The sequence below is a fragment of the Octopus bimaculoides genome, chromosome 1 (genome assembly GCF_001194135.2).
Source record: "Octopus bimaculoides isolate UCB-OBI-ISO-001 chromosome 1, ASM119413v2, whole genome shotgun sequence".
NCBI lineage: Eukaryota > Metazoa > Mollusca > Cephalopoda > Octopoda > Octopodidae > Octopus > Octopus bimaculoides.
This window is the reverse complement of record NC_068981.1, coordinates 35,822,978-35,839,093: the sequence shown is the minus strand read 5'-3', so window position 1 is coordinate 35,839,093 and position 16,116 is coordinate 35,822,978. Positions and strand designations below refer to the sequence as shown.

General features: G+C 32.3%; 1 protein-coding gene and 1 long non-coding RNA gene across 2 annotated transcripts in view; one reads left to right on the top strand and one right to left on the bottom strand.

Annotated features, from left to right (window-relative positions):
* LOC128247283 (uncharacterized) overlaps positions 1 to 4,609 on the bottom strand; it is a 37,292-nt gene extending 32,683 nt beyond the window's left edge. The window contains exon 1 of the long non-coding RNA XR_008263639.1: positions 4,474 to 4,609. This is a non-coding gene — a long non-coding RNA (uncharacterized LOC128247283). The remainder of the gene's footprint in view (positions 1 to 4,473) is intronic.
* The window catches only part of LOC106878977 (neuroglian), a 562,318-nt gene that overhangs the window by 341,141 nt on the left and 205,061 nt on the right, over positions 1 to 16,116 (top strand). Inside the window, exon 3 of the mRNA XM_052966151.1 lies at positions 8,822 to 9,106. Coding sequence (XP_052822111.1) covers positions 8,893 to 9,106 — 214 coding nt within the window. The 5' untranslated portion in view covers positions 8,822 to 8,892. The remainder of the gene's footprint in view (positions 1 to 8,821; positions 9,107 to 16,116) is intronic.

Below are 16,116 nucleotides of genomic sequence, written 5' to 3'. Positions count from 1 at the left end.
ATAAACATACACACATACATAATACATACAAAGCAAATATACACTTGTATGTAAGCGTATCTTTAACAATAGATCATTCATTTGGTTTAATATAACCATATTGATTAGAGAAGATCAATATATCATCACCCAGATAGCATTATACTTATATCAATAGAGCTCACTATACCAGTTAATCTCTATCAACAGATTAGAGCTATTTCGATCTCTCCATTCAGTATCTTCTAATCAATACATAACATAATTAAATAATTATATATGAGTTAGTGTGTATATATATATATATATATATATATATATATATACACACACACACCAATAGATATAGGTAAGAGTATGTATGGTGTGTATAGGTAGGTGTATAGGGAAGAGTATGTAGGTGTTTATGTATAAAAATATGTGTGTCTAAATATATATGTGTACCTGGGGTAGGTCTATTGCCATATGCATGTATATGTGCATGTATGCTATGTGTATAATGTATACATGTAATCTCAACTAGCAGTTCAATATGAATATATCAATATTGGCATATGTATGTATACATACATGCACATATATATATATATATATATATCAGAAATCAATATATCCATATCAAACTGAATCGATAACGCTAAATCTATGTATCAATATCATTATGCTAAAATCAATATACTTATATCCAGAAATCAGTATTTCTGCTGACCTTTAGGCAATAAAACAAACTCTTTACAACACCCACCCATTTCCCACCTTTCTATTATGGAAGAGCGTTCACACTGTGCCAGAGGACAAATAGGGATATTTTCTATAAAATAAAAGATATAAAATATAACATAGACAAATCTGTTCATTCTATTACAAATACATACATACATATATACATACATACAAAGCAAGCTGATAGGTAGACAGACAGGCAGACAGATACACATTCACATATGTATGTATGTATGTATGTATGTATAGATAGATAGATAGATAGATAGACAAACAGACAGACAGCAGACAGACAGACAGGAAAACGGATATTAGATTATGATAATGATGATGATAATGATATTGGTCTCTCTTTGCCAAAACGCTGTTACAGGAATGTAAACAAACCAACTCAAGTTGTCAGGCAGTGGTGGGTGACAAACACACACAGATGTATTCCTATATATTTGTATATATATATATATATAAAGGGATTCTTTCAGTTTCTTTCTATTGAGTCCACTCACAAGGCTTTGGTCAGCCCAGGACTATAGAGCTATAGTAGAAGACACTTCCTCAAGGTGCAGTGGGACTGAAACTAGAACCATGTGGTGCACACACACACACACACACATATATATATACTCACATACACATATATGCATACATCTCTCTCTCTCTCTCTCTCTCTATATATATATATATATATATATATATATATATATATATATATATCCCACTCATGCCAGTATGGCAGGCAGATGTTAAACAAAGATGATATATATATATATATTTTATCTTTTATTTCTTTAAGTAATCATTCTGTAGCCTTGCTGGGGCACATCCTTGAAGGGTTCAGCTGAATACCCCATTACTAATTTTGTTATGCCTGACACTTATTCTATCGGTGTCTTTTTTGCCAAAATGCTAAATAATGGGGGATGTAAACAAACCAAGACCAACTGTCAAACTGTGGTGGAGGACAAACAAAGCCACCTAACAACCACAGACAAACACATATATTTATATAATATAGATATATCCTGGATCTACTCTTCTACATATTGTGTGTGTGTGTGTGTGTGTGTGTCTGTCTGTCTGTGTACAGAGGTAGATCCAGGATTAAGATTATCATATGTTGGAGAGCCCCTTCACTCTTTACAGGAAACATCAGATGCATATGGTAGGTTGAAACTTGGTATAATTCAGAAACTGATAGTATGTAACTAAAATGCTGGTGGCATACACGAAATCCTTCATATGCTTGACACACAAAAACAAATCAATTCATATTTCATATTTTAAATGTTATTTTTTTCTTTTTACATTATCTTTTAATTGATTTGTAAGATGGATAATATTCTTAACAATCATGTGCTCTGCTCTACTTCAAAGTGTTTGCACAAACCCATCATCATGGAACTGATAATCATTTTCAGCTCAGTCTCACTAATAATATCTTCCCTTTGTTCCAATATTTCATTAATTCTTCTATGAGGCCCAACTTTCACAGGACTGATCTAACTATCAATGCTTAACTTATTCCTTAGTTTCACCTCTGACAAACCCATCATTTACTACAAGTTTTCAAGATTCTCCATCTAAACACATCACCTTACATCTCTATATCAATGAGGTTATTTATCTCTGTTGCACATGCCAACCACCTCTGTGATATGTTCACTTCATTATCTTATTTGCACTCAGTTCTGTCATTCAATTTCATATTGCACATCCAACAAACCTTACTTCATCTTTCTCTCAATGAATTTGTTAGCTTTATTGTCCACTTTTCATTTATGAAACAGATATACCATATAAGCTATCAGCATGGTCTCTGTCCAAAGTGTGACCATAATTATCACTATATCATCATTTAAACATGCATTGGATAGCTCTGCAATATTACAATTTTGGAAGTGGCTTCGATCCATGTCATTTCATCATAGAAACTAGATTTTCTCAGAACTAACCTATTTAATAACAATTTTTCTATGTCTACTTCAACTACAAGCAATTTCTATTAATTTGCTACATCATTTTCTATGCTATACATTATTTACTAGCATGTATACATAATTGCATATATATATATATATATATATATATATATATCATTATCATCATCTTTATCATTTCATATATTTAATAACTATCTTCCATACCAGCATGGGTTGGAATGGTTTGACAGGAGCTGGCAAACTCAAGGACTGCATCAAGCTCCACTGTCTGCTTTGGCATGGTTTCCACAGTTGGATCCTTTCCTAATGCCAACCACTTTACAGAGTGTCCTGGGTGCTTTTTATATAGTATCAGCATGGGCAAGGTCACCAAATAATTTTTGCAAGACAAAGATCCGTCAACTGAGACAGGGAATGATATTAAGTGTGGTGGATTTATGCCAAGTGATGAGAGGTTTAACTATGATACAGAGACAGAAAAAATGTCTGACTGTAGAGGCTATACATGGTTACCCCAACCAGAGACAGTCAGACAGACAGAGCAGGAGAGAGATGGTAATGTGCCAGGTTGGACCCTCAAAGTACAAGGAGGTAAATGTTAATGGAGTGGTAGAGGACTGGAAAAGGTGCATGAACAGGGTGTTCACAAGAGTGCAAATGGAGTGGAAATGCAGTGAGTGGTGAAACACAAGTATATAAGGAGTGACAGGGCAGCAGTGTTAAAGCTGGCTGGGGTGAGGACAGGAGAGAATGATGGCAGAGCAGTGTTGGGCTGCAGGAGTGGAGGAGTTTTTGTGCGTCCTTTGCATTCAGGGCCTGAATCTCACTAGCATGGAGCATAACCATTCATACACAAACATCAAACAATCTGCCTGAGAGAGAGGCCTTTTGTTGCCAACAGAGGTAATAGCTCTCCGAACATCCTACTCTTATTCAAATAACAGCGCTTTCAATTTAGTCCATGGGTAAAACAGAACAGGGGGATACACGTGGATAGAAGAGTCACTGACGAGGTCACAGATGTGTGACAAAAAATTTCCAGACTATGGGTATAAGATAAAATAAGATAAGATAAGAAAATGAGATAGATATACATACATGCATATGCACAAGTATACATATATACATATGCACTAGCACACTCACACACACATGCACATACGTGCACATGCACACATACACACACACCTACATACACATTTCGATCCTTCCTTACCGGAAAAACATGTGAGGGTTAGCAACAGGAAGAGGAGTGTGCAGCTGTAAAAGAATACCTAAATAATATACTCTTCTAACCCATACTAGCATGGAAAATTGATGTAAAAACGAAATGAATATATATCCTTGTGTAGTTATCTCTCCTATCTAAATTCATCAATGACTTGTACAAAGTCATTGATCAATGTATGATCACACTGTATCATTGATAATCTACTTGTGATAAATTTTATTCATAGGTTAACATTCTGCACTCTCTTGAACATACTCATTTCATTCACCTCTATTCTCTAAATCAATTTAATTAACTAAAATCAACAACAGATCCAATGCAATACAACTGAGATAATATTATTTCCCACATTGATATTGATGAAAGCAAATCTCCAGGAAAAACTTAAATATTTTAAAAACAACACAGAAATTCAGATATGAAATGTTAATATTGATAAATTTCCAGAAAGTACTAAACTTGTTCTTTTATTTATTAAAGAATTTATTTTTAAAAGAAAAACAATAATAATATTTTCTAGCTTTTAAAAGTGGAAAATAATAAAAAGAATCATATAATAAAGTAAGCACACCAAAAAATATCATTTATTTTAAAACTTACCATATGGCTGCAGGGAAGATATATTGCTGGGTGATAAATTGATAATATATTTCCCATAGCCAGTTTAATTTCTAAAACATATTTAAACATAACTTTGCTGTACTTACATCACATCTGCACCCCCTCCCATCTGACTTCCCAACACATTCTCACATATGAAAGACATACACATATGTGCAGAATATTGGTTAGCCATTTCATAGAGTTATAAAAGAAAGTTAAAGATTTATTGACACATACAGCAATGGATGGCAAGAAATTTTCCATTATCATATTTTATATATCACAAGTAGATGTATGAGCTGTGGTGAGATGAAAATAGAGAAGCAGAGAAACACAGTGCAATCGCAATATATAACCACAATATATAACTCTGTATATCAGAAGTAACTGTACAAGCTGTTGTAAAACAAGTGTGAACGAACAGAAAAATATTATAGAAACACAGCCAGCATGTTAAAATCACATTTGTATTTGGATATTATTATTATCATCATCATCATTATTATTATTATTATTATTATCATCTTCATCATCATCATCATTTCTGTTTTACTAATTTTTTTGTTGTTTCTATTGTTGTTGCTACTGATTTTTATTTGTTATTTTTATTTTTTATTTATATGTATATTTATTTTACTTTCTTTGGCAAGAAATGCAAAATATCTCCTCCTTCACATACATTTATCTTACCCTCCCCACAACATTTACTGCATTCACATTTTCCCTTTTCTTTGTTTTTATTTGTATGTCCCTTCTTAGTTTCTCATTCATTATCCATCTGTCTTCCTAGAATTCCTGCTTTTCTGCCATGCTCTCATTGTTCTTTAACTACTAAACTATCTTCTCTTCATTTGCTGTGTGGTTCAACAAAACTCTCACTCTTCCATCCAATAACTCAGCTCATGCTGAATTTAGTTCCAATTTTACCTGGATTTTCTGGTCTCCTGCCAGATTATTTACACCAGCTAGCAATGTTGTGCATACATGAATGTTCACAAAATACACTGGCTACTTTATCAGTCAAGTCATGTACTCTGTGTGATGTTGCTTGTCAGCCTAAACTTCATTACTGCACAGACAATGAACACTTGGGAATAAATGAAGACAAAACACATACACATGCACACATGCTCACATACTCACACATACACAAATATAAAACATAAATGCTACAAACTATGTCGAAACATTTCCATTCCTCGATCATATACATAATTTGTGCAAGCATATACAAACAACATAAATGCAAATGAGTATGTATGTGTTTGTGTATGCATGTGTGCATGTGCAAGCATGCATAAGAAGCACAATACACAGACTAAGAATAAATATATAAAATACTGCATAATCAAATGAATATATACAACATAAAGGCATAAATGGAAAAACATATTCAGAAAGATAAGGCACAAACAGATACACATTGCATTGTTAGTACTGTCACACAGATATGTTTAGCAATAGATATATACTGCAACTAACTTATGCAAGCATGCATGCATGTATGTGTATATATGTGTATGTATGTATGGATGGATGGATGGATACATGTATGCATGTATGCATGCATACATGCATGCATGTATGTATGTAAACTTCATTACGTATATATTTATGAAGTTTAATGGCAAGAACAGAAATTAAAATAATTAACTACCATAATAAGGAATAAATTTCAGCAGAATAATTTCCATTTAGAAAGTCCTCTTGTGTATTTCATTTGGGCTTTAATTGAACTTGAACATGTTGGCTTTTATCTAGTTTATTTTTGGCCTTAAATTTTTAAAGAAATTGTTTTTCTCAGTAAGAAATTGCTGTTTAACTTACTAAGTTTATATATTGAATAATTTTCTTTAAGATAATTTAAATCTATAGTTTCATTTCAACATGAATTAGATTATTCTACAAATTCATATATTTGCATGGACTGTCAGAGTGTATGTTTTCCCTGCAACCTCATATACTACTTTTTTCTTTTTTTTTTCTTTTGGTCTAAATCCTTAAGATTTTCCTAAGCCGAGATAGCATTTCCTATTTTCAACATGGAAGATTGAATAAAATAATTTATGTAAACCCAAAGATGCAATGTGCTTTCAATGGTAGATTGAACTGACTCCCAGCCTCTTACTTAGACAGAGTGTCTCTACTTTATATTTATCTATAACACAGAAAGTATTAGAGAAGAGAGTAAACTTATTGCAAAATAAGTGTATGCCTTGTTTTCGTTCTTCCTTTTAGCTATTCACATTACTTGCATTGCTATTGCTCTTGAGAAAGACAACAGCATCACCTAGTCAGATTTTATTTCTATAAATTTTATGACTATGTAAAACACACACACACATTTATCATTCTCCCAGTCTATTTCAGTGTTTAAAGAATGACATTTTCTTATATATCTTTATTTTCAGTATCTTTTTATTTTGCTCATATAAAACTAGTTTGATGGCATTACTAAAATTATGTTTATACAGGAACTAGTTTTCTACCACCATGCATTTAGTATAGTAATTTACATTTTAATAGTGTTTTGTAAGAATTTCTTACTAGAACAAGACCATTTTCATTGCTTCACAAGAATTTGTAAAATTGATTTCCTTTTGAAAGATAAAAAAAAGTCCCATATTTTAGAGGAGAAAACAGAATTTGTAATTCATACTTTTCACAAGCAAAGTGAAATGTTTTCAAGAAATTAAAGTCACACCATTAACTCAACTCACCAGAAGCTGAATATACCATGCAAAATACTAGAAAATACAACACAAAAATTATCTCTAATTTTTAATATATTTTCATAATGTAATGTTGAGAAATGCTCTTTTTGTTTATTGGCTTAGTCTGGTGAGAGTAGGTGTGCTTATTGGTTTGCCAACTTTCTGAGACCAATCAGGTTTATTTTAATTGTAGATCCTAGCAAACTCAATTCACTGTCAAGTTTTGTTTTTTAGCTCTTGTAATTTCACTTCTGTTTCAATCAATAAAGCAGTCAGAAATACATGATCAGCTAAACATTTGTTTCTTCCCTTCCTTAAAAATTTTGAGATCTTGTTTCAGTATAATAATTCAAAATTATGTAAATTTATGTGTTGAGGTATACCACTGATTCTTATTTCATCAAATCTGGAATCTGGATCGATTAAATATAAATTCAAGTAGAATTTGAACCAAAAACAAAATGGGAAGAAACTGTAATGCATTTGGTTCTTACTAACTCAGTAATTTTTAGAACCTTTGTCAGAATTTTCCAGACCTATCATAAATACATAATACTTTTATATCTAAAGGACTGTCTAAAAGGATATGGCATCAGACTACCAGTTCAGTTTGTTATGTATTTAGATAAAAGATTTTCTTCTACATTCCACAGTTCTCCTAGTTGTTGGAATACACATGAGATCATCTGGAAATGGTACTTGAAATAGACTAGTTTCTAATCCAAAGGGATATTTACATCACATTTACTCAATATAACGAAACACCAGCCTATAAAAACCTGTCACAGCTGCTAAGGAAATATGAATGAAGACATTGTAACATTGCTAACATTGTATAAAATCATTGGTTACAAGATAACTTTATTCGACACAGTACAACATTTTTCCAGCAATAGCACATGCAGAGCTTATTGCCTTCCCCAGAGATACAGTGCAGTTCTTGCATTTGAATATAAAATCACAAAACCTAGCCTCCAGTGTAACCTTAATTTTATTATATAAAATTTATATAATTTTCATGACATGACATTTTTAGTTATAAAACTGTACCATATATACTTGTGCAGCAACTGATCCATATATCATGTTCAACAAAAATCATAGAAAACATCACATAATTTATTCATTCATATAGCATTTGAATTAATAAATTCTTCACACGGAAACATTTTCAGTTTTCGCATGAAGAATTTTTTCTGATCAAAAAATTGTTTCCATAAATTTTTGCATATTCAAAATTCAGTTTAATTTATAATATGCACTAATCTACGACCTTTTATTCGAGCAGTTTGACTTACTTCACTCATGATTTTTGCATACTATTCTGGCAGAGAAAAGTTCAGGTTTTCTCCCATAATGTCTAAGGACATTTAAAGAAGGTCTCAAAATGTTTACAGGTGTATTCTCCATGATACTAGCATAAATCATCTCAAAGACATAGTTTTTAAATATGTTTAAGCTAAAGAAATACTCAGTTGTTACTAATATTTCTATCTTCATGATCATTGTCCTTATACACTCTTAGACCACTCAAATTATGTCATTTAAATGTCTTTATTTTGTTCTTCCCTTAATTAAACCCTCTAAATTTTAAAATATTTTAACAACACTTTTTTCTTTCTTTCTTGCAGCATACTTGAATATTGAGAACAAACCAGAGAGCAAAGTGGCAAATGTCGGAGAAGACACAAACTTTGTATGTATGCCAAATTCATTAGAACTAAAGAAGTTTGAAATTAAGTGGAAACACAATGATGTAATACTTAATTTGACAAACACTGAAAAATACAAAACAAATGAACTAAAAACAAACATAACAATACAATCTGTTACTTTTCAAGATGCAGGTGTTTATACCTGTATGGTAATACTGGACATGGACATGAAAATGTCAAAAGCAAATCTAACAGTAAAAGGTAAGAGACAAATTTGCTATCTCCTAACTTTCTTGCTGTTAATATTTCAATTTATTACAGATTAAAGCTATATCTAAAACAGTAATTGACAAAGATTTTGAGCCATTACTTTTTCAAATCTATAAACTTATACAAATTTCTTCTTTACCAACCACATTAAAGATAGTGCACAAAATAGTTGTCTTCACAATATCATGGATGATGATGGTCTAATGATATTGAAATTAGTGGCAAGTAATTTTAAATTTGATCTGATATTCCAGTAATCTTACCTCCATTCAGACAACACTGTTTCTATTTTCAGCCATGCTGGTTTACCAGAAATAGTTTCTTCATTTTATAGCACACCCACACTTCACTCATTTAATTTTAATATCTGTTAATAATTGTTTTCCATGCTGGCATGGCTTAAGCAAAAGCAGAACTGGTATCCTTAAAACAAGGTTGCTCTTAGTTTGCTTTAGACAATTTTCTAGTTTATTTTAACAAAATTGCCTCTACTTTATTATAATTAGTTTGCTACTAGTTTATTATAAGATTGCTTCTTGTTTCTTATAACTAGATTGATTTTAGTGTGTTCTGTTACACTTCTAAATTACTTCTAATTTGTTATAACTAGATTTCTTCTAGTTTGTTATAACTAGATCAAGTGATTTTCTGGTTTTAAGCACAATAACTATTTTATTAATATAATAGTTACTGTTTCTACATTGATGTTTGATGAACTGGTGTAGATGACTGATGTACCTCACATAAAGAGATAGTTAAGCACATTTGCATTAATGAATAGGATCTTTACCTAGCATGTTGTTGTGGTTACCCCAATAGACATTCAGTGTTTCAGTTTGAGTCAAAGCATTAACTGAAACTGACTTCAGATTTGAAATGTCTGGAGAAAACTACTTTGAGAACTGTGTATGACACAAGTTTCGTCAAGCAATTAGCATTCCATTTGGACTATGCTTTCTCATTGTGAACATTGCTTCATTGGAACCTATCTGTCATGTCATATATATCCTCATTGCCTATTATAATCAATGTCTTTACCATTTTTGCATGTAACAGCCAACGTTTCTATCATCTGATTATTATCATTGACCTTTTGTATTCACTATGGTTTTTGCATTCTCATTAAAAATAAAGAATAATGAGGTTTTAAATACTCAAATGATTTTTGATATTTTACAAATAGAAAAATGGATAAAACAAATAGAAATATGGATAAAAATGGATAAAACAAAAATGGATAAAACAAATAGAAAAATGGATAAAAACAGATCAGACATGTAAAATTGGAAATAATATATCACAAGCATTAACTATGAAATTAATTTCCATATACAATACTAACAGTAGTAGACCTGAAACTCTCCTAAAAAAGATGAATAACACCTTAATATTAGATTAATCAAGTAACAGTTATATATCATGACCATGTAAACTAAGTTTATACCAGAGTTGCTGAGTTTGCTGCAGAACATGCCCTCCAACACAATGGGACTTCATTCACAGAGTCAATCCATACATTCAAAGAGGCACAGAACTGTAGAACTTATCAAACTGAAAAGCACTATTTCCTGAGGTAATCTGAGACATCTCTTAACAGGTGATCAAAAGTGTTACCCAATTGCTCTCAGTGGTAAATATTCTGCTTGAAAAATTCCTAATGCCCAAACATTGCAATGCATAAAACTTATCAGCTTCAGCTAGTTTCAGTCAGCTTTTGCAGAATAATTGCCCTTAAGGTGACAACCCTATTTCACCTCTCTAAACCACATTAACACTGGCAAAGTGGGCCTGCAAACTGCAACACGCTCAACTGACTGACCAGATTTAAACAATGAAAACTAAGCTTACAACTCTACATACAAATATAACAGTAATCATATTCCACAGCCACTATATCATCTGAAGGAGCATATAAACATACTCTGTGTGTGTGTTGAAAAACTCAGGAGAAAGATAGAGTAAAATCATTGACTGGCTTCTGTCCCCCCCCTCTCTCTCTCTCTCAATGTATATATTTACAAATATATGTGTTTGTATATGCATATTATATACATATATACATACATAAATTACATATAAACACACATACATATATTACACACATAACGATATATATTTATACACACACACACACACACACACACACACACACACACACACACATACATACACACATATAAATATAATTTGTGAATTGAATCCCTTCAAGGTAGATGTCACATTTTATCTTTTAAATTATATGGTTTACAAAATATACTAAATAATATTACTTACACTACATCTTAACTAGTTCCTATTTAATTCATTAATGTATATGTATATACATTAATGTGTTGTTATATGATGATTTCAAAATCCTGAATACTAGTCTGGTAAGTGCCATTATCTAAATACACACACACATGCACACATATATTTATATGTACGTATCATCATGATCATCATCATCAATCATCATCATGATCATCATTTAACTTCATTTTCCATACTGATATAGGTTGGATGGTTTCACACAGGCTTTTACAGGACTTAGAAAAACTGAAGGATTGCTGCAATAAGTGTGTGAATCTAAGAAATATATTGAATAAAATCATAATTAACTAATTCTCTAGTATTTTCTTTTTTACCCAAAGCCAGGAACTTTTCAGCACCCTCTCATATATATATATATATATATATATATATATATATATTCTTCATGTCTACGTTGGCATGTTTTCTACAGCTGGATGCCCTTTCTAATGCCAACTACTTCACAGTATATTGGGTGTTTTTTATGTAGCACTGGCACAGGTACTTTTACATGGCACCATTATGACCACTTTTATGTAGCACCAGCATGGGCACTTCTACATGATACCAGCCCCCACAACCCCACAAAACTAGGACCGCTCTGCTGAGAGAGGAATGTAGAGGACATGTCTGTATGTGTGGACAGCCACAATTTTACTTAGCTTGACATGTCTCCTCAAGCACAGCAAGCCACCAGAAGTCTCTGTCTTTTGTCATCTCCTCTGTGAGGCCCAAAGTTTGAAGGTCCTTTCTCACCACTTCATCCCATGTCTTTCTGGGTCGATCCTTTCCACACATTTCTATGACAATTAGAGATCAGTACTTCTTGATGCAGTTGTCCTCAGCCATATGCACCACATGACCATATCAACTCAGTTTTCTCTATTGCACATTACATCTGATGCTTCGTATATCCAATTTTTCTCCCAAATCACTTACGCTCTGTCTTACGTGCACACTGATATTACTTGTCCAGTGGAGCATATTGAGTTCATTTCTTTCAAGCCTTCACATGTTCTCTGCAGTCACAACTCATGTCTCACTGCCATGTAGCATAGCAGTTCATATACAACATCATACAAGCTTCCTTTCACTCTGAAGGAGAGGCCTTTTGTTACTAACAAAGGTAGCTGCTCTCTGAACTTTGCCCAGCTCATTCTTATTTTAGCAATTATGCTTTCAGAACTACCTTCTCCACTGCTAACTTAGCCACCTAAGTAATAGAAACTATCTTCTACTTCTAAGGATACCCCAGACATTTGAGTGATTGTACTTTCTGTACATTCCTAGTGTTTAATATACTTACACATCTGCCACACACAATGACTGCTTTCCCTGTTAATCTTCCTGTGATACCACTGCATCACTTATGTGTCCATAGCTTGCACTGGGTACACCGTATGGAGTTTCTCCTGACACCATTTCTACATCTTGACCAGGGCAATTTCCTTGTAGGGATCAGTGAGTTGACTTTTCTTGCTTACTTGGACTTTGGTCTTTGCTAAATTAAATCTAAGGCTCTTTAATTTCAGACCTTGCTTCCACACTTGAAATTGCTTCTCTAGTTCTGGTAGTGATTCAGCAATAAGAGCAAGGTCATCAGCATAGAGGAGCTTCGTATTTGTAATCCGAATTTTGTCTATATATCTATCAGTTTCAAAAGTTAGTCATTCTTTTGGCAGTCTTTTTTCCTCCCAAACATTCTTTACATTCTGCAACCTCTCATAGTAATATTTCGTTTCCTGAAATACTTTTCGTCGAGAACATCTTGATTCATATTGACATGCTACTTTGTATCCAAAACATCTTACTCCACTGATACTCACTTCATAGAAAATTTCCAAGCCTCTTACTTTTTTCTTGCTACACATACTTTATCTGTCTGATATTATTCCCTGTACCCTCATTTCTTCCATCCTTTCCAGACATGTTCTTTCATATTGATGTCTCTATGTAAAGTACTATTTCATCGTAATTTCACTTTCTTTTTAGTCTTGTTCCAACTACAGTTGTGGCCTGTGGCTAATAGTAGGTTGAGAAATACATCTAGATTATAGGTTTATTTCTACTCTTCCTTCCTATAAACATCACCACCAAGAACTTCTCTGAAAATATATCTAGCAAAAGGGTCATTCTTTTCTTCCTTCTGCATTTATGTATGTATGTGTATGTATGTATATGTATATGTATGTATATATATATATGTAAGTAGGTATATGTTTGTGTTATTGTTATATATATACACATATATATAATACACATACACACGTATATGTATATATATTTCTCATAAACATATGTGTGCAAACTAATGAATTTGTCAAGTTGTGGCTTATGCAGTCATATACAGAAGAAGCAGAACAAACCATAACTACCAAATATAACTAAGGATTATTTTGATCCAAACTTGTCGAAGATAACGAAAGCAATAACAAATGAAGTTAACAATAAATACAGTAATGGAAAATCTTTTCTTAAGAATTCCTCAAATAAATAATTTTGTGTCTATTATTACCTGAACCAGTGGTAAATGTCAGCGCAATTCAATAATTCAGACAGATATTTTTATGATACTCTAATTTTGCTTCAAAAATTGACACCAGCCAAGTGAACAACAGCAAAATACCTTGTAATCAAACTAACTTTCAATCACATTGTATTGAAAACTTAAATATAGATAGACAGGATCGATATGATATAACATGTCACCTAATAAAACATGTTCATGTTGGTGATTATATCGCATTGTGTTTTGTGGCTACTGGTATATTTTGGTAAATTACATGGTCTACTATAAGTAATACCGTAGTTAAGATGAGGTTAACATCCCAGACTATGTAACACAAGCAAAATGCATCCTTGAAAGAAGTACTTTATTGTAATTTAATTAAATAATTTTACAAGTCTAAAAGCATCCACTGAGGTGCAGTTTTGTGCATGTCTTGCCCATGTTTTGAATACTACTAGTGTGTCCATCTTCTAAACAGTTGACCATATACTGATTTTAGCCCAACACTGCATATTAGAGAATTACTTATCATTCATGTAGTGCTCATACATCTTACAGCAGCGAACTTAGCAACCTGATCTTTTATATCTGTAGTAAATCTCACAAGGTAGTGATCATCCCAGGGCTCTATTGGAAAACACTTGACCAATGTCCCACAAAGTGAGACTGAATCTGGAATCACATGTCTCCAAAACGAATTTCTTCACAACAGAGCATTATCAGTCACAGTCCAATGACAGAAACAAGTAAAAGAATGAAAGAATGTTTTCATAATGCAAACATGCAAATTCCAAGTAAATATGGTTAATACAAAACCAATATGGAAACTTTGTGATGAAAACTAAACAACATGACATGATGGCTTAATTGCTACTGTCATTCAGCCCCCACATCAGTTCCTATTCTAGAAGACATATGATCAATCAAAGATACTGAAGTTGTAACCATTGTGCCGTTGTTATTTTTATTTTTTATTAGTTTACTTTTTTTAAGTGTATCTGGGACCTGATGTTGTAGTTCAGTAATGTACTGTCATTAAGTGTTGCATATTGGAAGAAATTCTATTCTTTTGACTGCATTCATTCATTTCTATTATATTTCCAATATTCAATACACACATATAGACAATTGATTGATGATTAAAGAGTGAGCAGGGAATAGCATTGCTTCTCATGCCAGATTGATATGACTCTCTACAAGTAACAGTAACAGCATGAAAATCATATAAAAATAACAACACATATGTCAAGTTAGATGAAAGATGATGGAAAGTAAGAAAATTTTCGAAATTCTATATGAATAACAAATGGGATTGAAAAGAATTGATGGGAAAATAACAAAGTTTTCTATTTACATTTGAAATAACAGCTTCAACTGAAAACTAAACAGCGCAAAATGTAAAATTTAGCTTGCTCTCAATTCCCAAGTAGTTGTAAGTTATTTAACCTTAGGTTACTCATAACCATTTTCTCTCATAAGACTAAGAAAAAATATCTAATATTGGCCACTCTTAAGTTTCAAACATATTTGAACACCTCAACAAATAAGGAAAGTTAATGAGGGTCTAACTAAATGTAATATTACAATCACTGACGCTATTAACCTTATCACAAATAGGGACCAGTAATGAAGAGGATTGGTCCAGCACAGCAGTCTTTTAGTGTCATGGTCTATTCCTTATAAATTACATACAAAGAAGAAAAATTATATAGCACTACATTAAACAATTTATCCTTACTGTTTTTAGGACAAAAAGTATGTAATTTGAAACAGATTTGGCTGCTATTACTAGCAGATCACACAACTGTATAAATGTTTCCTTGCTAACTCAGAGATAGTTTATTGTTGTTAAAGTAGGAAGAGCCACTGATGAAAATGTTCTTTGAGTGTAGAGTAAGAAAGCTTGTCTTTATGCTGTATTCAGTAACAGGTTGTACTACTGGTCGACTCGCATTTGCAAATGTAACACTCTACCTCCATGCTCTGATGTGCAACCATGTGTTTTTAATGCAATGCATATGTTTATCACCATTTAGTTTGTGCAAAATAGCCTGTTCAGACTCCTGTACAGCGAAGCATCTAATGCACCTGAATACAGGCACACGCAAATATACATATTTATAAGATGTATCACTCGCATTTTTAATTACATGTATATATATATATATATATATATATATATATATATATATATATATAT